This window comes from Lepus europaeus, chromosome 18, assembly GCF_033115175.1.
Source record: "Lepus europaeus isolate LE1 chromosome 18, mLepTim1.pri, whole genome shotgun sequence".
NCBI lineage: Eukaryota > Metazoa > Chordata > Mammalia > Lagomorpha > Leporidae > Lepus > Lepus europaeus.
The window spans coordinates 25,434,499-25,457,029 of record NC_084844.1 but is presented as its reverse complement, the minus strand read 5'-3'; the positions used below and the strand labels follow the sequence as shown (position 1 = coordinate 25,457,029).

At 46.8% G+C, this 22,531-nt stretch overlaps 1 protein-coding gene across 1 annotated transcript in view; it reads left to right on the top strand.

The window, feature by feature from the left end:
• Positions 1-20,798, top strand: part of SPOP (speckle type BTB/POZ protein) — a 76,641-nt gene extending 55,843 nt beyond the window's left edge. Inside the window, exons 3-11 of the mRNA XM_062175553.1 lie at positions 882-1,025; positions 1,711-1,832; positions 3,716-3,867; positions 4,178-4,305; positions 10,676-10,853; positions 13,929-13,984; positions 14,485-14,607; positions 18,250-18,392; positions 19,529-20,798. Coding sequence (XP_062031537.1) covers positions 948-1,025; positions 1,711-1,832; positions 3,716-3,867; positions 4,178-4,305; positions 10,676-10,853; positions 13,929-13,984; positions 14,485-14,607; positions 18,250-18,392; positions 19,529-19,673 — 1,125 coding nt within the window. The 5' untranslated portion in view covers positions 882-947 and the 3' untranslated portion in view covers positions 19,674-20,798. The remainder of the gene's footprint in view (positions 1-881; positions 1,026-1,710; positions 1,833-3,715; positions 3,868-4,177; positions 4,306-10,675; positions 10,854-13,928; positions 13,985-14,484; positions 14,608-18,249; positions 18,393-19,528) is intronic.
• Positions 20,799-22,531: the final 1,733 nt, after the last annotated feature.

Here is a 22,531-nt window from a genome sequence, read left to right as displayed (position 1 = left end):
CTTAGAAGGAATAATTTTGAGTTGGATTTTATTTGCTACTGGGACACCCCATTGAGATGTATCACACTTATTTTAAAACAGTCTGAGCTATATGAAAGACATGAGAATTGGAGAGATTTGGGAACCATTTGTATAAAGGTAGAAATATGGCACTGATAGGATGGATAAAATTGCCGTAAAGAGAATGTAGTTTGAGAAAATGAGGATTAAGTCATGAGGAACAACAGCAGAGGAAGAGAACCCAATAAAAGAGATGGAGGGATGATCAGAGAAAGCAAAAAATCTGGGCGAACAGATGGAGAGGGAGTGTAAGCAGGGCCATGCTTCTGATGTTGCAGAGAAAGGAGTGCATGGCCGAAAGGCGTGAAAGTGCTGCCTTTCAAGAGAGCAGCTCAGGATGAATTGGGGAATTAGATGGCTACTCTCAATAAATACGCAGTGAAGTAGAGGAGGAGAGGGGACAGGATTAAGAGGGAAACTGGTCATTTTGCTCTCAGAGTGGAGTATTTGTACCCCAAGGGAAGGAGCTCCCTGGCAAGGTTGTGTCCTGTGAACTCTGCACATCTTCAGGCAGCCTTTCCCTAGATGACTTTGTATACCCTTTGGGCAGATTCATTTGGTAAGGTTATATTGAGAATTGTACAAAAGATTAAAATAGGATGATATAAAATAGGATGTGACTAGAAGAGTGCTCTAGATTAACTTATCTTCTCTGAATTTGACATTTAGATTTAGGGCCTGAGTGTTAGGGAACCACTGGAATGATCAGGATAGGTGATCCAGGCAGGAGACACCATTTCCAGCCACTGGAAGTCCAAACAAGCAGTAGGATGGTATATTAGTAGTCTACAAAAGTCTTCTTGCATCTTGGGCCTGAACAGGGTGAAGAGAGAACTGTCATCTTTGCCTCCTGACTTTGGAAATTTTGGTTAACCTTCAAACTGGCGATGTCAAGAGTTCCAAGTCCTCCACCTCCGGCAGAAATGTCGAGTGGCCCTGTAGCTGAGAGCTGGTGCTACACACAGGTGAGTTCACGTTTTTTATCCTGTGACTCTTGCGTCTTGGAGGAATTTGGCAGGTGAACGAAATAGGATTGCTCTTCTGCATTGAGTTTCTTGCTTTCTCTGGGATACAACTGCCAAATAGCAGGTAGATAAGGTGATTGTCCACCTTAGATTTCTTGGTTTCCTACATGGAATCGAATGGCCTGGGCTAGTGTTTTTCAGTGAAGATTGGAATCTTTCAGACTAGATCTGCTTACATCCCTCTTGATGGAAATAATCTGTGAAGGCCTCCTGTTGGGGAAGCCAGGTTTGGAATTTGCAACCCCAGGTGGTGCCATCAGCATCTCCATCGCAGAGGCTCATTTTAGGAATGATTTTTATCATCTGCTTTCCCAACCATGTTTTCATTTTTTTTTTCCTCTTTGTTTTTGGGTTAGGGGTGTTCGTGTTGTGCTCACTTTCCATGCAGGTGTTTCTGAGAAGCTGAAAAAAGTTATAAAGCCAGTTGATCAGCATGAGATTTCTTAAAATGTGGCTAAGGGACCTAAATAAGGCAAGAGAAAGCTGAGCCTGGGTGCTGGCCAAGAGTGCTGGCGTCTGTCGGGGTTGTGCCAAGGGAGGGCGGGGAAGTAATGATCTGACCTTCAGCCTGTTTCCTCAGGTTTCCCACTTCGCATTTAATTGCTTCCTGGTTTTCTGTCAACAGATCAAAGTAGTGAAATTCTCCTACATGTGGACCATCAATAACTTTAGCTTTTGCCGCGAGGAAATGGGTGAAGTCATTAAAAGTTCAACCTTTTCATCAGGAGCCAATGATAAACTGAAATGGTGAGGAAGAATACCTCTAGCTATAAAAATTTTTCTGAAAGTTGCCTGGTTTGCTTGTTTTTATGGGACACTGACTAGACTGTGATGCCTTCCTTGAAGGCAGGGACTTTGTTTGATTCTCACTGTATCCCACAGTGCCTAGAACAGGACCTGGCATGTAACAGGAGCTCGTAGGATATGTGTTGGATTCATTCGATGCGTGTATCAGGGTTCAGCAGACTTGAGCTTGAGGGTAGTGTGAACGAGTGGAGTAGGCCAGTGTTACGAATGAGATCCATAACCCTGTGTGCGTGGTAACTGCTCAGCAAACAAGTGTGAGTGTCCTTCTCCAAGGTGGGACAGCTGCTGAGCTCCAGCCCGCTGTAGCTGTGTGTGAATCAAGACTGGCTGCTGCCATGTTCTCTATTTATTTTTTTTTTAATTTTTTATTTTAAAGAAACACCAGAAGTCTAAATTTTAGCATAGCATCTCTTAAATCACCTGCTTTTAAACAATAAGCATACATAAGTGGCTGACGAGAGTGTTAGGCTGGTGTAACTTGTTTCATTCCGTATGCAGTGGTTACATCAAAGACCCCATCTCTTTATGTGCTGCCCCGCTGTCTATGCTGTAGACATCTAAAGTGTTGCTGCATTTGTGCTTGAAGCATGCGTGACTGCCATAGCAGCAGGCATAACCCACTACATGCAAAGACGTTCTTGAGCCTTCTGTGACTGTGTGACCAAAGATAAGCCACACGTGCGCTGATGGGTTAATGTCTGTGTTCCCTGGACTAATCCCTATGGCAGAAGGAGTCCTGGCTGAGAGTAGGGGTCAGTCCCAGCTGTCTTGAGGATCAGGCAGTCAACAATACAACCATAAGCCCACTGTGGAGACCAAAACACAGGTTTCTGAACCACCAGCTTTGACTCTGATAACCCACTGACATTACTTTTAGTTATTCATTTGGTCTTTGTTGGATGTGCACATGAAGCAGTGTACTACTTTGAATAAACATTTCCCTCAAAATGTTTATTCTTGTGCATTGTATCTTTAGCACAGTGTAAAGTAGCGAATATAGCATATATACTCTGGAAAGGCACTGGATTAGGCCACCTGTTTGAGAGAGGTGCCATAATCCTGGCAAGACCTAAGGGTACATATGGTCTGTGTATTATATATGGGAGAAACAGTGTCTGAACTACATGCGGTCCAACTAATGACATTTACGACTTAACTCATTTGAACCTACTAAATTCTGCATGAATTTTGTTTTGATTCATCTGTAACAGATTGGCATCTCTAACTCTGTTTAGAAGTCTACCTTGGAACTCTGTGCTGTGTAATGGGAGTTTACTTCCATCTGAGCTTCCTCCACACTGCCTTCTTTATTTTTAGTGTATTGTTGCTACATTGGTAAAATGTCCGTAAATGATTATTTACTAGTCATATATTTCTCTAGACTATTTTCTCTCTCCATAGTGACTTGAAAAGATGCGTTGACTTTTGCTCCATGGTTTCTTCATGGAAAAAATTAGGAGCTGCCTTTCCTGAGATTAAGGATCAGAATAGAGTAAGACTAGACTGAATTATAAAATATCTGTGAGGTGGGAAGGCGAGTGATTTGGGAGATTATGGAGGAAAAGGTAGAGATGTGAAAGATGTGTTAGCAGATTCTAGAATTCCCCTTTGTTTTTGTTCTTTACTTTTTAAAAGGTGACCCAGATTGCTCTAAAGTAGTTCCCACATAGTCAGTGTGGCGAACCTTCATCTCTTCATAGGCGACTTGAGTTTTTTAAAATCATCTACTCTTGATTCCGATGTTCCAGTTCTGTTCTCTCACTTCACAAGCCTTCAAATGTGGATGCTTTTGACGTGTTTTTCCCCCTGTCTGTTTTGGGCAGGTGTTTGCGAGTAAACCCAAAAGGGCTGGATGAAGAAAGCAAAGATTACCTGTCACTTTACCTTTTACTGGTCAGCTGTCCAAAGAGTGAAGTTCGGGCAAAATTCAAGTTCTCCATCCTGAATGCCAAGGGAGAAGAAACCAAAGCTATGGGTAAATGTTCTCTACTTTTTTTTTTCCCCACTTTATTTGAAAAACAGAAATCTTCCATCCACGTATTCTTTCCTCAAACGCACAGATATAGCTGGGGGTGAGCCAGGCTAACGCAGGAGCTTGGAACTCAATCTGAGTTTCCCATGTAGGGAGCAGGAACCCCAAGTACTTGAGCCATCATCTGCTGCCTTCCAGGGTACATACTAGCAGTACATACTGTTTGACATCCAGCAACTTCATACACTGACAAATTGTGGATTTGATCTGGTTTTTGAGTAACTAAATATGACCTTCTTCCCCCCCCACCCAGAGAGTCAACGAGCATATAGGTTTGTGCAAGGCAAAGACTGGGGATTCAAAAAATTCATCCGTAGAGATTTTCTCCTGGATGAAGCCAACGGGCTTCTCCCTGATGACAAGCTTACCCTCTTCTGTGAGGTGAGTCCTTTACCCTTCTGGGGGATGAGCCATTCCCGGGACCAGCTGCAATCAGTAGACTTCATTGTGTTGCTTCAGGGATATGCAATGATAAAAATCCCCAAGTGGAGAGGTGCTGCACAGTCATTATTTAGGTGCTTTCTTGGGTTCAAGGTTATTGAGCATCAGCTTTCCACTTGTTAATGTTCTTCAACACAAAGGTGGTAATGCCATCTTGGTATGGGTCAGTTTTGAGTTGCTTGGGTCAGGATTCATGGTGGGTTTTTTCACATGGTATTTGATAGGACTGTCAATTCAGGATGAAGAAAATGGTGAAATGTGTTATCTTTTCCTCAAACTTGCTGATCCCTCGTTGAATGTGAGTCCATGTGTGTCTGACTGTGGGCCATTGGCCTCAGTCCTGGAGCTGGTTTGTCTTGCTGGAGTAATCGTGCAGCTGGAAGGTGAGAACGCTTTTCTTCAGGGTGAAGGCTGTGTGAAGCTCTCCCTCATGGTCAGCGAGGAGAGTCCTCTCACCAACCCCCCGCAGAGCCTTTCCAGGTTTACGGGAGAAGCCTGGAAGTAAAAAGTGGTCTTGTGAACTAATACAAGCTAGTCATTTCGTGCTGGGATCATACGTTTATAAATACTCCCAAACACACAGTGTGAGAGAAGACCGTGACCTGCGGTCAGTTGGGGTGTGGCATGCCTGTCCATCGCTGGACAGCACCACTTGATGAGAATCCCTGCTGTGTCTTCGTGGAGGAGGTTCAGGCAAGCACTGCAGGCCTGGGCTCACACAGGAGTTACTGATGGGGCCAGAGGCCTCTCACCCTGTGGAGCAGGGACAGGTGTCCCCTGAGAATCTGGCCCTTTTGCAGAAGAGGCCCAGCCTGCGGTAGTAGGCTTCTGTATTTCAACAGAATAGTTGCTAATGATTAGAAAGCTTTGGAGGCATGGTTTATTAAAAAACCACACTGAATGCATAAAATACGGTTTGCATAATAGCTGTTCTCTTTCCATTTTAATTGCAAAGTAAAAAAAAAAAATACTAGATAGCATCTATGTCAATACATAAAATGTGGCAGTTGTTTTATGTCTGATGATCTTGAAATCTGAATTCCATATAAGCCCCACTAGTCATAGATGATAATCAGATCCTGAGTGAAGAAATGAGAATGATTAGGTGGTTTTGTGTGAAGTTAGTTGTTATATAAACAGAGAAACAGTTTTAATCTTCACCTATTTTGGAGACTAGTATACCAAGAGGAACTTAAAAGTAGTGAAAAATTCTAATCTGTTGGAAATGAAAGCTAGTCTTCAAACTGTTCTCAGAAGAAAATCTCTTCTAAATACTGCATCTGCCGTTTTAAGCAGTGCCATAACCTTTACTGCAACATGTAGAAGTCCAAAGCGAGTGCAGCCTTTTCTTACATGCTTCCCCGCCTGCCCAGTCCATCCCAGCTACTCCAGCCCCTGCATTGCTGTTCCTGATATGGAAACTGGTTGACCTGCCTTTGCTTGGCAATCTCTTATCCTATGGTTAAGTCTGAGGCTGGGTTCCAGCTCCTTCTCTCCCCTCACTTTCCCATATGAAATTCTCTAAGGAGAAATCCTGTGGTTAAGTTTAGATTTGCCTTACTGACTTAGAAGGGAAGTGAGATGACACTTTGGGAGCGAGGAGATGTTGAACAGGGAAACGTCTGCTGGGTTCTGCTGATGCCATCGGTTTCTCACCATCGAACCAGGTGTGCCATCTGTTCCTCTCACACTTCTGTGTTGGCCACAGGTGCTGAGTGTTGCTTCTCATACTTGGGCTTGTGCCTAGAGAGACTTGTTTCTGTTCCAGCACTCTCTGTGGACTTAGTAGCATTCAGCATTGCAAGACGGTTGCGTGGGGGTGTGTACTGGATGTGTGGGTTTTAAAAATGTCTGCAGCTCATCCAAGTTCTTAGCACTTTCCATAGCTAGATTGCTTTTGGTGCAGGTTCTATGCCCTTGACCTGTTGTTTCCTTTATAGAAATGGAATGTTTATAAACCAGTTTAGTTCATATTTGTATTTTATTTATTGTTGGTTTAGTTAGTATTTGCTTATTACTTAAAGGCTTTTATGAAGTTGGCGTCCACATAGAAATTGAGACTGTGTAGCCCACTGTGCTCTGTCTCTCTCTCAGCCTTTGGCAGGGCTTTTCTGTCCTGTCCTGCCACCGTGAGTACAGTTGTTTAAGGATCTGGGTGCCCAGCGGCCACAGGAGGGCATCCTAGGGTTCGGGAGTGAGTGGCACACATTTTTCTGTTTGGCCTTTATTTCAGTGGCATTACCGTCAGTGAATGTTTAAATGAATTCAGATCACAAGCTCTGAGGATGCCGGGTGAGGTTGTTTATAATGTGCCACACTAGGTTCCCTTGGAATTCTCAGTGTTTTTGTCTGACTACTAAGAAACGTGGCAGTTCTTCCAAGCTGATGCTGCTTAGTTAACCTCTTTGGAAGGGTTTCCAGAGCATTTCCTGGATTGCCCCTTCTCACAGTCCACTGTTTTCTTCATTTCTTGTTACGGGGAGAGAAGCACTGCCTTGGGAGGTCAGGTAATTTTTCCTAACATTGTGCAGCAAATTAGTGTCAGGGCCGTGCCCGCGCCCCATGCCCATCTCTGCCCTGCCGCGCTGCGCTCAGTGGAGCTGAATACCGTCCACCCAAGGAATCACAGGCTTGCCCGAGGTGTTTTAAGCAGAAAGTATTTATTTTGGTAATGAAAGAGACATGAAAGCATGTTTAAATTATACTTTTAATTTTCTATATAATAATTTGGGCCACAGAAAATCTTCATGAAATGTTGCAGCTTCTGTCGGCCTTCTCTCTGATTATTTATATTGAAAACAAATAACTGTTAGTGACAAAGGTGTGTGTGTTCTACTTTGACCGTGTATGCCTGTGACAGGTGGAAGATTCCAGTGCCTCTCTGTGATGTTGCAGTTAAAGTTGGAATATGAAATACCCAGAAGCTGGTTAACTCCTTTAAAGCATCCCTTTCCTTTTCAAATATAGAATATCCTTTCATAGCCTAGGAACATTTATTTTTGCCAAATTTTAAATAAGTGGATCTATTAATTTTTCTCCTTTTTGTGAGTGAGTTATTTGGATCTATTAGTTGGCATTGTATGGAAAATATTTGATTGTTCTTGACCCTCAGAACTGATGATTTAACTAATGTGTTGTGTTGTCATACTTCCTCAGGCATGATGATGATGGACCTAGCACCCAGCCTCAGAATGTCACCAGTAACTTGGCACTAACCTGTGTCTGCTTCTCCCCATCCCAGGGCCTGGGCTCCCCACTCACAGGATGACAAAGAGCTGCTTTGCATTTTATGTTACCATTCCCTGGTTTATTATTTATCTGCCTGAATAATGTATTATGTAGGTTTCCTTGTTTGGGAGCTTTGTAAAATGGTGTCAGACTCTGTGTAGTACTCTAGGGCTTGGCTTTTTACACTGTGTTTCTAAAGTTTCCAGCGTGGCTGTACCTGTGGGCCGGCATTTTTGTCTGCTCCGGCAGGTGCAGTGTGTTCCCTCTTGTTGACAGACATGCAGGCTGCTGTCCGTCTTCTGCTACTGCAAGTAATGCTGCTGCTGCTGCGGATCATTTGTATGTAGGGCCTGCGTTTTTTCCCTTGATTATTTTAATTATATGGAGTTTAAAAATATATATCTGTGGGTTTTATTTCGGCTTTTTGTGTAGATGGAATTGTACAAGAATTGGCACAGTCTAGTTTTTCAAGAAATTTTCTCTTTGAATAAAAGGAGCTGATTTTAAAAGTGAAACCCTTTTACAACTTGAAGTTTAGGGGATCCTACAATGTTCCTGAGACATTTTCATGCAGTCATATTTAAGACGACATAAATGTCACAGTCACGTCATCTTCCCAGCTGCAATTCTCAGTGCGTCTCCATAGTCAACTTTATAGGCATTAAAAAAAACCTTTAGTTTTCCTCAAAATGGTCTCATTTTAGCATCATCATTTACAGAGGAAAACAATCCCTTTCTAAGTTAAAAGTTTGGGCTCTGAAGACTCATTTGTGAATGCCATTTAACATTTATTTTTAATTAAGCATATTTAATGTTGGTACGAGGTGCCAGACACTCAGTGCTCTGGAGACTGCAAGCATCTGTATATCTACAGAACAAGCCTGGCTCAGACGAGGAAGGTACATTCTCCTTCCTGCTGTGTTTCTGTCTGCGTCCAGAGAGAAGAATTGCTCCAGTGAGAGGCAGCCCAGTCTTTGGGCCCTACTCATTACCAAGCGTGATCCAACTGCCACAGGTCCACTGATAACCACAGTTGATGTGAAATTCAGTGTAGCTCTTGCCAATTCATTTTACTCAGGCTACTAAATTGCCATCAAGTGCTAATGACTTTGGGTTCCTGTCAACCTGGTTTAATTCAAGCTAGGAGCCCAGTGCCAAAAGCATTTTCCATTCCCTTCATTGGCCATCCCAGGAGATTCCTGCCTTTCCCAATGAGGAAGTTGGATTTAATTGGTCTTTTTTATTTCTTTTAAATCAGTATTTTAGAGTTATAAGTGCCTAGGCAACTTCCATCCACTTTTGGTGATATTCTTATCAAAGAAGTGAGGGTGTTAATATGAGAAAGTGACTGAACCAAATTGAAGATCTTACGGTGGACAGGAGAGAAATCTCTGTGGGGTAGTTTGTGCTGGGTACTGGGCTATTAAAATAATATTACAGTCTGGCCCTGATAAATGCACGCCTAATGGTAAGCACATTCATAATTGATTAACTTGGCTGCTTTATTGCACAAGAACGTAACAGCTGGTTTTAAACAAATGAATAAATTTCTTGACATGATGGTAGATCTCTCACTCATGCACAGAGAGATTGCAGGGCACCTGGATGTGGCATTACTTTGCCTCTGTGTTTATGCGACATTGAAGGCATGACTTGCATCTTGAAGGTTAAAGGAAGTCTGGGTCATTAAGGAGGCTTCTAAGCCTCCTTGCTCATCGGGTTCTTCGGGATAGCAAGAGTTGGGAGCTGATTGTCCAGGTTGGTGACTCTGCCTTGATCGTCACTCTTGTAACTTACTGTGACACAGGGTGGAGATGGAAGTAGTTGTTAGGTGGATGACTGACCACAGGGTCTTCAGTTCGGCAGCTGACATTTATTTTATAATGTTATGTATAATCTGTTATGTTGTGTTACTATTTGGTGCCCCAACAGATTAAGCTGAGTTTCACTGACCTGTCTAGGAGTTAGCTTGATTTCTGTCTAGGCTCAGTAGTTAATTCAACAGGTTAAAGCATGCTGCTGCTGAAGCCATAGTGGGAAGTTGGATCTCTCTGTAAACGTGCAGTCATCACTCTGTCCCAAAGCTGTGAGTGCACGTGCAGCTGCAAACAGCCATCTTGTATGTCACTGTCACTAACAACGCAGTCAGGGTGTGAGTGCTTACCCATTCCATTGTTACTACCAGAAAACTCTTCCAAGCCCAGTACTTACTGGTAGAGGGTCAGAAGCCTGTTCATTAAACTGACATTTTTGAAGAAGTACATTTTTTCTTTTTACGACTTACTTATATGACAGGTAGAGTAACAGAGAAGGAAAGGGAGAGAGGGAGGGAGGAAGGAGGGAGGGTTCAATAGCTGAGGCTGGGCCGGACTGAAATCAGGAGCTGGGAACTCCCATCTGTGTCTTCTGAATAGGTTCTAAGAACCCAAGTACTTGGGCCGTCGTCTGCTGCCTCCCAGGCACATTAGGAAGCTGGATCCAAGGCCGAAGCAGGACTGGATCTGTGAGATGGGATACGGATATGGCAAGCGGCAGCTTAGCCTGCTGTACCACAGTGCTCACCCCAAAGTGCCAGTACTGGCAGTGCACCATGGAAGCTGCCCTTGACCTGTGTGTCCCAGACCTAACTATAAATAAGGAAAGTGCTTTTAGACTTAAGTGATTAGCTTCCTTTTTCTAGAGAGTTTAATTTAAATGGTAGTATCTCTAGGAGTTCTTTGTATTTAACTTTTTGCTTAAGGCACAATATAATACAGATTCTTGGGTTTAACAGTTGTTTCTGTCAGACCCCCTGCCCCCCTAACACCTTTTCCACAGGTTTGTGTACAGGAGAGGCTGAGTTTTTATTAGAAAGTGGAGAAGAAGCGTGTGGGCTCTCGCCCCCTGGAGTAAGTGTGGCTGTGCTAGGGAATTAACTGGCTCTGAGGAGGAGGCCTTGATGTGTACAGGTAGTTTCAAGAGGCTCCCCGCTGACTGGCGGGGGTGTCAGACTGTTCTGTAGCAGTGGGGTTCAAGGTCATGTCTCCACCTGCTGGGAAGACAGCCCTAGTGACAACAGCTTGGGTTTGTTTGTCTTTCACAGGTGAGTGTGGTACAGGATTCTGTCAACATTTCCGGCCAGAATACCATGAATATGGTAAAGGTTCCCGAGTGCCGATTGGCAGATGAGTTAGGAGGACTGTGGGAGAATTCCCGGTTCACAGACTGCTGCTTGTGTGTTGCTGGCCAGGAATTCCAAGCTCACAAAGCTATCTTAGCAGGTTGGTATTTGTTCATAGTTTATAGTTTATAGTTTTATAGTTTTGGTGAAACAGGAAAAACAGTGACTGCCTAATTACTGTTGAACAGTTTCAATTTTTTTAACTCAGCTGCAACAAAGACCATAGTAAATACATTTTTATGTTGTGGTGATTTTAGTTCCAGTATTCCAAGAGTCTGCTCTCCATAAAAATGGCGTTTTCCTCTCGGTGGAGGCCTGAGACCACCATTTTCAAGAACTGGGTGATGGGAGCACTAAGGAGGTGCTGAATGCCTTTTGCACTGGCTAAGAGCAGTGTCAGCTCTGAGGGGTCGCATGAACCGTCAGGCAGCACACTTCTTTTATTTTTTAAGATTTGTTTATTTTATTCGAAAGGCAGAGTTACAGAGAGAGACAGAGACAAAAACTGAGAGATCTTCCATCCACTGGTTCACTTCCCAAATGGCCGCAATGGCCAGAGCTGGGTGGGTCCAAAGCCAGGAGCCTGGAGCTTATTCCAGGTCTCCCATGTAGGTGCAGGGCCCCAAGGGCTTGGACCATCCTCTGCTGCTTTCCCAGGCACACTAACAGGGAGCTGGATCAGAAGTGGAGCAGCTGGGACTCGAACCAGCACACATATGGGGTGCTTGCACCACAGGGGGAGGCCTAACAACCTATACCACAGAGCTAACCCCTAAGCAGCACACTTCTTAATAAGAACTTCAGGTCCATCATTCTAGAGTGCACACCTCACAGAGCCTCAGTCTGCCTCTGTCTAACCATCTTGGTGTTCCCCCTCTCAGCTAGGTATGCTGTGCAGGGCTGAAAATGTCATTAACTGTGAGGGTCTCATACTGAGCGAGACCCTCAGTGCTGCCAGTATATCCTTCTATGACTAAAGAGTCAGCTCCCTTTCTTTATCTGAACAATAGGTAGTTCAGAATTTCATTACTCTCTTTTAACTTCCTCTAGTTCCTACAAGAGACCTCACCTACTTCTTCCAAAAGAAAATCAAAGCCCTTTTATAGGAATGCCCTCAACTCTTGCCTTTCTCCTCCCCGCACTCTCACGGAGGAGGTGTTCTTCCTTGTGTACAAAGCAGACTGTTTTTCTACTTCTGCTCTGTTTCATATCCCATCCTGCCTGCTTAGACTGCTCTACCCATCACACTTTTGCTATCTGCTGTCTTCGTCACCTCTCTTGCTGCCTATCCCCCCTCAGCCTGCAAACAGGCTCAGTCAATTCTCTCTCTCCCCCTTTCTCCCTCCCCCTCTCCCTCTCTTCCCCCACCTCTCCCTCTCCCTCTCTTCTCAGAGGTAAGTTTCTCCGGTTAGCACATTCACTCTTAATTCTTTCCACCCACTTATCCTTAGCTCACTTCCATGCTACGGAAGCAGTTTTCCAAAGTTACACGACCTGCTAGTTCCTCCTAAGTTGGAGGGAGTCTGTCACTCAAATGTTATTGGACTCCTCTCTCTTGGTTTCCTCCTGGTTCTCTGGCTGCTTCGCATGCGTAGCCTCCCTCTCTCTTCTTCACTCGACCCTTCATACCCTGCTGAGCCCTACTGCACTGCCTCGGTTCCGTGTTCGCTCTGCTTGTTCTCCCTGGGCGATGGTTTTGTCCCTGGGCGTCAGCTGCTGTCCTCTCTAAGACTTGGCTGCTGCTGCAGAGCCTTCCTGGCTGACGGAAAGCACCAGTCCTGTAGTATTCAACTTCTGTAGTAGATTTATTTAGTTGCTTATAGGCTATATAGCTCTTCTGAGAGAAGAATGAGATTTTTTTTTTTTTAATTTATTTATCTGAAAGGCAGAGTTAGAGAGAGATCTTCATCTGCTGGTTCACTCCTCAGATGGCTGCAATGGCCAGGGCTGGGCCAGGCTGAAGCCAGGAGTCAGGAGCTTCATCCGGGTCTCCCATGTGGGTGTTAGGGATTCAAACACTTGGGCCATCCTCCACTGCTTTCCCAGGCCATTAGCTGGGAGCAGATCAGAAGTGGAACAACCAGGACTCCAACCAGCGCCCATATGAGATGCCAGTGTCACAGGCGGCGGCTTTACCCTCAGCATCACAATGCCAGCCCCAGAACAATGAGATTTAATATTTGGTATAGATTAAAATATCAAGGTTCTGAGGTTTAAAATGAGTTCTTCCTAACATAAACTGTAGGCCAGAAGTTCCAGTTCCTGTTAGTTCCGAGCTCCCGTACGTACCTGGTCCATCTGTTCCTCCACTCTTAGGTAGTGTTCAATGTCATAGCTTTGACCAAACCCCTGATTTATTCAACAGCATGCAAAACTTTGAGTTCTTGCCATTTTATTATTTTTCATGGTTGGAATCAAGTTCACTTATTTTTCCAGGTTGGTTGTTAGCCTGGAATGGGCATGAGTTAGAGCACTATTTCTTGGCTTTTTTTTTTTTTTTTTTTTTTTTCGCTATCCCCATCTATAAGGAGAAAAACTAGATATAAATTCTCCCTAATGAGAGACAAGGAATACAAGGGAAATGATTTTATAAGGTGGAGTTGAACTTTGAAGAGGCCACCAGCCACTGTAACATCCAAGACTCTTTCCCCCTTTGGGCTGATGCGGCCTGGGTTCACCCAGCTTGGAAGAAAGGACTGCCTGCCATAAATGAGTATTCCCTTCTGTGGTGAACAGGTGCCTCCCAGCCCAGTTCTCACCCTTCCTGCTGTGTGGTCCCTGGAGAAGGGGAAGGTGTGAGTGTTCCAGGCAAAAACCCGGGCATTAGAACAGCCTGCTTAGCCACGAAGGCCCTCACATTTGAACCCTCGGGTCTACACAGGCCCTAAAGCACCATCATCCAACGTGGATAACTTGAGTGATTCCCTTAAAATGTGAATGGTTAGAATAGAGCTAAGAAATTATTTTGAAAGTAGCGACTTCTTCTTTTCCTTATGTGTTATTTACTCATTGGAATAATATGTGAAGAAAGGAATTCTATAATTCTGTAATTTGAGGCCTGGACCCTTTCCCACAGAGCTGGGACAGGCCAGAAAATGATCTTTTCTTCTGAGCTGGGAGGATCCCAGAGTGCACTGTGATGGCCTCACCTGTTGGTTTCCCTTTTACTTTGTAGCTCGTTCACCGGTTTTTAGTGCCATGTTTGAACATGAAATGGAGGAGAGCAAAAAGGTATGTGACTGAATAGAGACGCGCCCTTCTTTAGCCAAGTGGCTAGATTCGGATGATTTCTAGCTTGGCAGCAAATTTATTTTCATAATTATTTTTTCTTTACTGTGTGTTAACAATGGAACACGATTTTGTGAACAGACCATTCCTGAGAGCAGAGAAAGATGGCGTGGAAGCATCCTAAGGGTGCACACTTGCTCCCACCTGGGGCAGAGCATCCAGGAGGTTTTGGGTGAGGGGATTGGTTCGTGTTTCTACTCTGAAAATCCAGGCAAAGGTGAAAATGCAAAGATAGAGTTGTTCGGCTGGTGTATTTGAGGAAACAAAGAAGGCGCATGCGCTGGAAGACAGGGTTGTTAACAGTCAAAGGGGGCAAAGGGAGATGTCCTGTTCATGAGAAGTTTTAGATAGGCCTGTCTCCTCCCCAGAGCCGAGAATCAGGACAAAGGTTTAGGAACTTGGTTCTTTTGGAGTGTTTCTCATTTTCCGTTTTTCTGGCTTAGAATCGAGTTGAAATCAATGATGTGGAGCCTGAAGTTTTTAAGGAGATGATGTGCTTCATTTACACGGGGAAGGCACCAAACCTCGACAAAATGGCTGATGATCTGCTGGCAGCTGCTGACAAGGTGAGCAAGATTAGAAAAATCTTCTCAGGGCCAGGAGTTACCGTGAGCCCTTGAGTTTCAAGAGCAGGCATCTGTTGCGTTGGGGGTGAAGTGAGCATCTTTCCTTGTCGGGCTCAGCCAGCCCTGGTTTACATGTGAGGTTACAGCACGATTATTAATAGCACCCATTTTATTCTCAAAAGAATCCTCTTGTAAATAGTAACTATATGGTCACCCTGAGTATGGAAAAGTGGAGTACGTTTGATGTTTTCTTTTCTTCCCCCATCTCAAATTTAGCCACCGTAATAGTAAATATTGAGACACTAGGAACAGTTGGATTGTGCTTCATAATTTGCAGGGTGTTTTTGAGTTCATGAACTTCTTTAAACTTTGTCGCTAAGAGAATAATTTTTCCCCTTGTGTTAGCATTCTCAACTTTTACCTAAGAAGCTATAGAAATACACTGTGGAAATGTAAGACAATTCCTCTCCCTTTGAGAGGGAAGGAAAGATACTATAGTAAATGGTTACTTTTTATAAGCTACATTTCAATTTAAAAAATGTGAAAATATAAATGTGGATCTTAGAATCAAGGAAATACGGTGATCACCTACAACCACTGACCGGTTGGTGATTCTCAAAATGGAGGGAAATGTGGTCAGGTAATAGGGTGGGGTGGGGTTAGGATGCTTTCGATTTTGCTGCAGGACTTCTCAGGCCCAGCCCTGCTCTAAAGGGGCACGTGATGGTGGAGTAGTTAACCTGGAGCTCTTTTCCCAGGAACAACCTGGAAGGAGTATTAGTCTGCAAAACGCATGTGGGGAACCCAGCTTTCCTTGCCCGGCTCCATCAGAGGCTCTGTGGCCTGCTTCTGTGGAAACCCCACCTGTGGGTGGGTGAAAGGGTTGGCCTTGCCCCCAGGGAACATGAGGATGGTAAACCCCGCCTGCTACTGGAAGTGCCTTGGCTACAGGCTCTGACGCCCGGGTCACACCCATTAGCAGGGAGAGTGGCCTTCAGCCCACAGGCAGCAGAGCCTCCCCAGGGACGGCTCCTGGCGGTAGTCATGTTCCACCTCCCTTTGCACCTGAGGACAGAGGAAAATGCCTGTGTTTACAGCAGAGCTTTGATCTTTATTGATCAGCTTTAAGAAGTGTTTGTAGAAGGTAGGGCGTGCAGATGGGAATAACACCCGAACATCCTCGGCCACCTTTCAAGACTGGAGGAGGAGTACAGCTAAGCAACGCAAAAGTTCCCAACCTCTGCCCTGTTCCTTGGTTCTAAGCCGGGGAAACTGGTTTTCAATGGGGACAGTAAGAAAACATTCAGGGCGAGCTCTGGGAAACCGGAAGATCCAGCCCACTGCCTGGCTCTTGGAAGGCAGAGTGATGGTGCCCGGCCTGCCGTCTCATTTTCCAGGAAGCAGTCCCTTAGCCACCTCAGGGGTCTATCCCTCATCTGCTAGGTTCCATAAGGACGAGGGGAAGCGCAAGGCCCACTTTTGGGCAGAAAAGCTAAGGCTCAGAGCTGTACATCGTCATAGCCCAGGGTAAACCTCTGTCTCCTGAGCCAGAGATCCCGCTGCCAACCTCCGTGAGTGGACAGGCGCGGGACTAACCTGCATTGCCATCTGCGGATGGGACTTCGAGTATTGTGTGGTTAACTTTCCTAGATGATAAAGCGAGTGAATCAGAGCAGTGCTTAAACTTATGAATGAGAAGTAACTAAAGGCTGTGCTTTCAAATTCCGTTCAGAATTTCTCCGTTAGACATCGCTACCCTGAGCCTGTTTGAAAATGTTTTACCTTTTGTACCTTCTTGGGAGGTTTCAGAAAACAGAGTAAGAAATCTTTCATGAAGGGATCTAAACATCTAGAATTTACCCAAGAGACGGAAACAGCTTCTTCTGAGCTTTTTCCAGTCCCCTGGGGACATGTGTAATTAGACCAAAAACAAAACAAAACACGTCGACCAGGCCTGGGAGAGACAATTTCAATCTCTCGGGTAAGTACTGCCATTAGGCAGGTTTTTCAGAAGTATAATTAAGAAAAAAACTTTGGCTCTCAAGGGACAAGAATGGCTACTTTTGTCTAATTATGTGGTGGGGATCAGAGCTAGTCACAGGAAACCCCTTTTGAAAGATTGTGTTAGGGAGGACAGGGGGAGCAGCCTGTGTGGCCCTGGACAGCACCGTGTGCACAGCCTCGTCCTGCTCCTACAGCAGAAATGGCAGCCTCGGATTTGCTCACCCGCTGTCATCCCTGTTGTCCATGGAAACTGTTTTCCAGTTACTCAAATATAAGAAATTAAAGCAGCACCAAGACCAATAAAACTCTTCTTTGCTGCAGGAGATCACAGAGCCAGCAGACATGCCTCCTCACCCGGCATTCATAACAATAAAATTGTCTTGGTTTGATTGCCATGATTTAGCCTGGAGGGCCATCGTGTCATTGAATTCTGGGCCCTCGAGATGGGACCTGTAAGGGGACTGGACTGCCTCAGTGCAGACCCTTCTCCTGGGAACTGATAAATGACGTTTTGGGCCTCTTTTTTCCCATTTTTTCTTACCCATGAAGTTCCTGAGTGAGTTCCTAATCTCGTGTAAGAGAGCTAGTAGTAGAGTTGCTTCAGAACCCATTAGCTGGGTCCGATGCACCCAGCATTAACCTAGGCCTTCCATTGGAAAATAGATTTTTTTTTTTTTTTTTGACAGGCAGAGTGCACAGTGAGAGAGAGAGACAGAGAGGAAGGTCTTCCTTTGCCGTTGGTTCACCCTCCAATGGCCGCCGCGGCTGGCGCACCGCGCTGATCCGATGGCAGGAGCCAGGTGCTTATCCTGGTCTCCCATGGGGTGCAGGGCCCAAGCACTTGGGCCATCCTCCACTGCCCTCCCAGGCCACAGCAGAGAGCTGGCCTGGAAGAGGGGCAACCGGGACAGAATCCAGCGCCCCGACCAGGACTAGAACCCGGTGTGCCGGCGCTGCAGGCAGAGGATTAGCCTATTGAGCTGCGGCGCTGGCCGGAAAATAGAAGTTTTAAACTGAAGCTGGATCCAGGGTCTCTGCTGCTCTGTCCTTTTACCTTGAGAATCTTAGCCTCAACCCCAATCAAGTAAGACTCCATGTATCCTTTCTCTTGGAAAGGAGGCCTTTGGTCGTCCCTCACTCAGGAGCAGCTAGTGGCAGAGATGCTGCTTCTCAGCTGCTGGGCCTGCCAGGCTGGTGACAGCGCCCAAGTAGACAGGACTGGACCTCACCCCCGGCTGGCTCCAGAAGAAGGGTTTGCAGAAATGGTAACTGTAACATCCGCAAAGGCTTGAGGCAGATGTCTCCTTGTAAGACAGGCATTATGGGCTTCAGAAAGACTTCCAGATCGGGAGCTGGAGTCAGCTTCAGGCTAGGGGTCTACTGTGTAATTGCTGTGTTTCTGAAAGGTAGGCTTTAGACCCGGAATGGCAAGCCGTTCCAGCAGTCTGCGTGGCCAGCTTGCACACTGCACCTTCCGGGCGCAGCCGTGCTGTGTACCTGGGGCAGTGGCTCTCCTTGGCCTGGGCGGTGCTGTTCTGGGAGCTGATGTACGTGCTGGCACCGCCAAGGCAAGCAGCTCCTGCAGCGGTCACCCCGGAGCTGCTGCTGCTCTGAAGCCAGCATGCTTGTGTTTTACAGTACGCCCTGGAGCGCTTAAAGGTCATGTGTGAGGATGCCCTCTGCAGCAACCTCTCGGTGGAGAACGCCGCAGAAATCCTCATCCTGGCTGACCTCCACAGCGCAGACCAGCTGAAGACCCAGGCAGTGGATTTCATCAACTAGTGAGTTGGCGTCTTCAAAGTCCTTCTTTCATAATAATTGGGATAGCCAAGGAAATGAGCAAGACTTTGAATTAGTGAGTAAAACTGGCGAGTAGCTTCATTAACCTTTCAGCAGTAAGTATAGAGTTGTCATCTTTCCCCTCAGCTTGGCAGCATGGAAAATGGTTTTGCTTTTATGCATCGAATCCTGTGGGTGAGTGGTCAGGATGGATCAGAACACTGGCTGAGAAGGCTGTGTGCCCCAGCAGCTTAACAGGAGTCTGGGGAACTGGGAGTCTGTTCTTCACGAGTTAATTCAAGGTATCTCCTGGGCAGCGCTGGGCAGCGAGGAGAGAAGGAGTAATCAGTAGCAAGGGGCTGTCGGAAAAAGAGGTGTGCGTCCCGCTGGGTCTCTTCCTCCCAAGTGATCCACGACTGGCCATATTACTTCCAAAATCATTTGAAGGGGCCAAGATGAGCTGTGACGTAGCACCCACATCTCAGTGGGCCTGTTGTGCCCCAAGGAAAAGAAGCAGGCTCTATAAAGCCCTGCCAGCAACAGTTCTGGGATAAGACAGGCTGGAGGTCGATGAGGAGACAACAGTCAGCAGAGGACATACCCAAAGGCAGGAGTGTCCCTAGGCTCAGCAGATCTCTAGGTCTGGCTGTGAGGTGGTTTCTAAGCAGAGGAGGGAGGGAGGAGGCCAGGTAATGTCCTGTTGAGTGCTCACTGTGCTGGACCCTTGCTTGGTGCTCGGTAGGTAGCATCTCAACCTTGGCATGCAGCCTGGTTTTTATCTCCTTTTTTAGATGACCAAGTAGGTCCCAGGCTATGAGCTACCCCGTGGTTACAAGACGAGCCAAAGGCAGTACGAGGCGGAAGTGCAGAGCTTTCCTGTCTCTGTTAGCGTCACCAGGGCAAGTACAGAGCACCGACAGTGCTGGGAGGAGCCCGAGGAGCAGTGCACTTTCTGTGTGAGAGTGTGGTGGCTAGAAGTCCTGGCCCCTGGCTGCCGCCGAGGTGCTGGGGCCTGGCTGCTCCCGACATGGACAGCATTGCACCGGGCGCTGGGGAGGCGGCTGCCGCGGCTGTCGAAGCTGTCAGGTGTGTCCTCTGCCCACTCCCTCCCGTAACCCATCTCTCTCTCTTCCCCTAGTCATGCTTCCGACGTCTTGGAGACCTCCGGGTGGAAGTCCATGGTGGTGTCACATCCCCATTTGGTGGCTGAGGCGTACCGCTCCCTGGCCTCAGCGCAGTGCCCTTTCCTGGGACCCCCACGCAAACGCCTGAAGCAGTCCTAAGAGCCTGCCGGTTGTGAGACTCCGTTTATTTCCAGAAGCAGCGGCCCTGTTGCTGCCACTGACCACCAGGTAGACAGCGCAATCTGTGGAGCTTGTACTCTGTTGTGGGGGGAAGACCGCATCGCGGCCGCAGACTTTGCAACAGCACTAACTAACTTGGGGAACCGGGGGGAGGGAAGGGCCCGCGACGCGGGGCTGTTCAACCTAACGAAAACCCTGTTGCTGCGTCACTGTGTTCCCTTTGGCCCGGCCAAGCTGGACACTGTGGGGATCCAGGCTGGGCGCTGGCCCCGAGGACATCCCAGCGGCGGTTCTCGGGAGAAACCTGCCTGCATCTGAGCGAGCAGAGCAGAATCGTCAGGTGCCTGGAGCAAACCGAAAAAAACACGGACGTTGAGTTTTTAAGAGGAGGGAAAAGGAAAGAAGAAAGGATTTTTGCAGAATTTTTCAGAAACTAGTTTGGGGATTCCAGTAGTATTTATGTTGAGGGAAGCAAATTTTAGTCCTTCCAACTAACTGTGCTCAAACTTGGATGTTTGTGAAAACTCACCGCCGTGCAAGTACCAGAAGAGCTCTCCTGTGTTAGCACTTAGTGTTTGCAAGAACAGAACACGGCCTTTTGTCCTTTGGTGAGAAATGACACGTGAAGGCGAGAGGAGGAGGAGGAGGTTTTCTGACCCGGAAGATGAGCGTCCTGATGTGGTGGATTTTGCAAAAATCTTCATCGGTGTTGAAAACTGGAAAAAATCATCCATCCAGAATTCATACTGTCTTGACAAGAACCACGGTTCTCTGTTTTTAGATATTGTGGAAAATGTTTTTTGGCATTTTTCTCTGGTTTTATTTCTCTTCCCTCCCCCCTTCTTTTTTCTAAAAAAAAAAAAAATTAAAAAAAATTAAAACCCAAAAACACAGAAGGCAAAAACAGAACAAAAAGAAGAGAAAAGGAAATGTTACCAGTAATGCTCTGTGGAAGACTCCCAGCCCTGATTGCTCAGCCATGTACCTGACTTGCCGCCTGCATAGGAGCCATCCCGTTCCCTTCTGATTAGCCCTCTTCTTACAGGGGGAAACTTCCAAATGTTAATTTTTTCTTTTTGAAAATATAAATAATTACTATTTTGTACCGTGTGGTGTCTTGGTCTTTTGTTTGACTCACCTGCCTTGTGTCACGAGTCTGGGTTCCTTGGTGAAGGGATTGGGGGCCCGGTCTGATCCTTCAGCTCGCAGGGATTACATTTGAGAAGTCGAATAAGCAGCAGGGATTTGTCGAGGCGCCACAATGTCAAGTTTCCTGCGTGAGCTGTCAGCATCTGCCAGTTTCCCGTCCTCCTTGAGTGTCTGACGGTGCACCTCCCGGGAGGAACCGGGCCCTCGCTCTGCCAAGCCAGTGGCTGCAGTGGGCTTTTCCACGCCCCGTGCATTCGAGAGCCCAATGCGCAGTCTTCCCTTCTGCCAGCTGCCTATGCAAGGGCCTGGGGAACGCGGACGTGGGGAGTGAATACAGGGCAGTCCTTGTCTTGGACGGTCCTGTCACTGACTTGGTGTTGTCAGGAAAGTGAACGTCTGAACCCCCAGTGAGCTCGCAGCAGTGCTTGGGGCGCCCCGGCAGCTGTTTGCACAGCAGTGTTAGGCAGGCAGGACCCTGGGATACACTGGGAAACGCACTGGTCATTTGCCCAAAGTGTGCATCATTTGACCTTACGTGGAACCTCCACCCACTGTACCTTGCATTTCCTTTCGATGCCCTTTGACCTTTGTAGATTTTCCAACTTTCACTGGTCTCACCTCCCCTACAAGACCAGGTCATGAGAGGCAGGATTTGTTTGTTAGAAACCTGCCCTCCTCCGCAGAGCCACTCCGTGTGCTTGGCCCTGGCTTTGCAGATCAGCACACAGATCCAGGGCCCTGGGCAGACACGAAGGCTCCTCTGCAGGTGCTGTCGCTCAGATAACCAGCCACCTCTGTCCTACAGCTACCCTTCATCCACAGCATCTCACTGGGGCTTCCCAGCAACTGGCTGAGTTTACTGGGCCAGGGGGCAGCGTGTTTGCACTTTGGAGATGAGCAGGGACAGGTCTGAGGTCACCCAGCTGTCGAGTGCCAGCTTCTCCAAGGTAGCATCCTGAAGGCTCTGTAATGAGCTGGACCAAGGCCCCTTTCTGAGGGGACCCGGTACCAACTGGGAAGTAAAGCTTCCTTCCTGTGGGAACAGCAAGGACCAAGCCCTGGTAGCCCTGCTCCTCAGAGGTTCCCAGAGGACAAAACCAGGCTTGAAGTTGCTCTCCTTTGCATTCACAGCTCTGGACTGGGGGCAGGTGCACTGGGGTGGGGGTGGGGGGCTGTCCCTCAGGTGGGTAGGAGTCCTGGCACCCAGATTCTGGCAGGATGAAGGTCTCTTTTGGGATTGTCCATATTTGTGGAGTTTCCAGTATGGACTTGACTGTGAGTTTCAGGTGCAGGCGAAGCTGCTCAGTGCTTCTCCTGTCATTGTCTTCTTTCTGGATGTGTTTGTTTTTGTTTTAAATGATACAGTTGAAGCCATCTGGTTATGACAACATCAGAGCCCCAGCATACTGTTCATAAACCTCCCACTGCCACCACCCCTTCCCTTAGCTCCCCTACATCTGAAATTTAATTCAAGTTAACTCCACAATCTGGGGCATGTGCTGTCACTGCGGAGATGTCCGTGCCAGTAGAACAGTTGGAGGTTTCAATTCCACAAGGATGTGGCTTATTTATCAAAACAATATTCAGACAAGTTGTCCACAGAACCTTTGGAGTTCGCGGTTTCAGGTCCAAGTGGAGTCTGGCACCATGCTCATCTCCCTTCCTGCCATATCGTCAGCCCCCCTGCA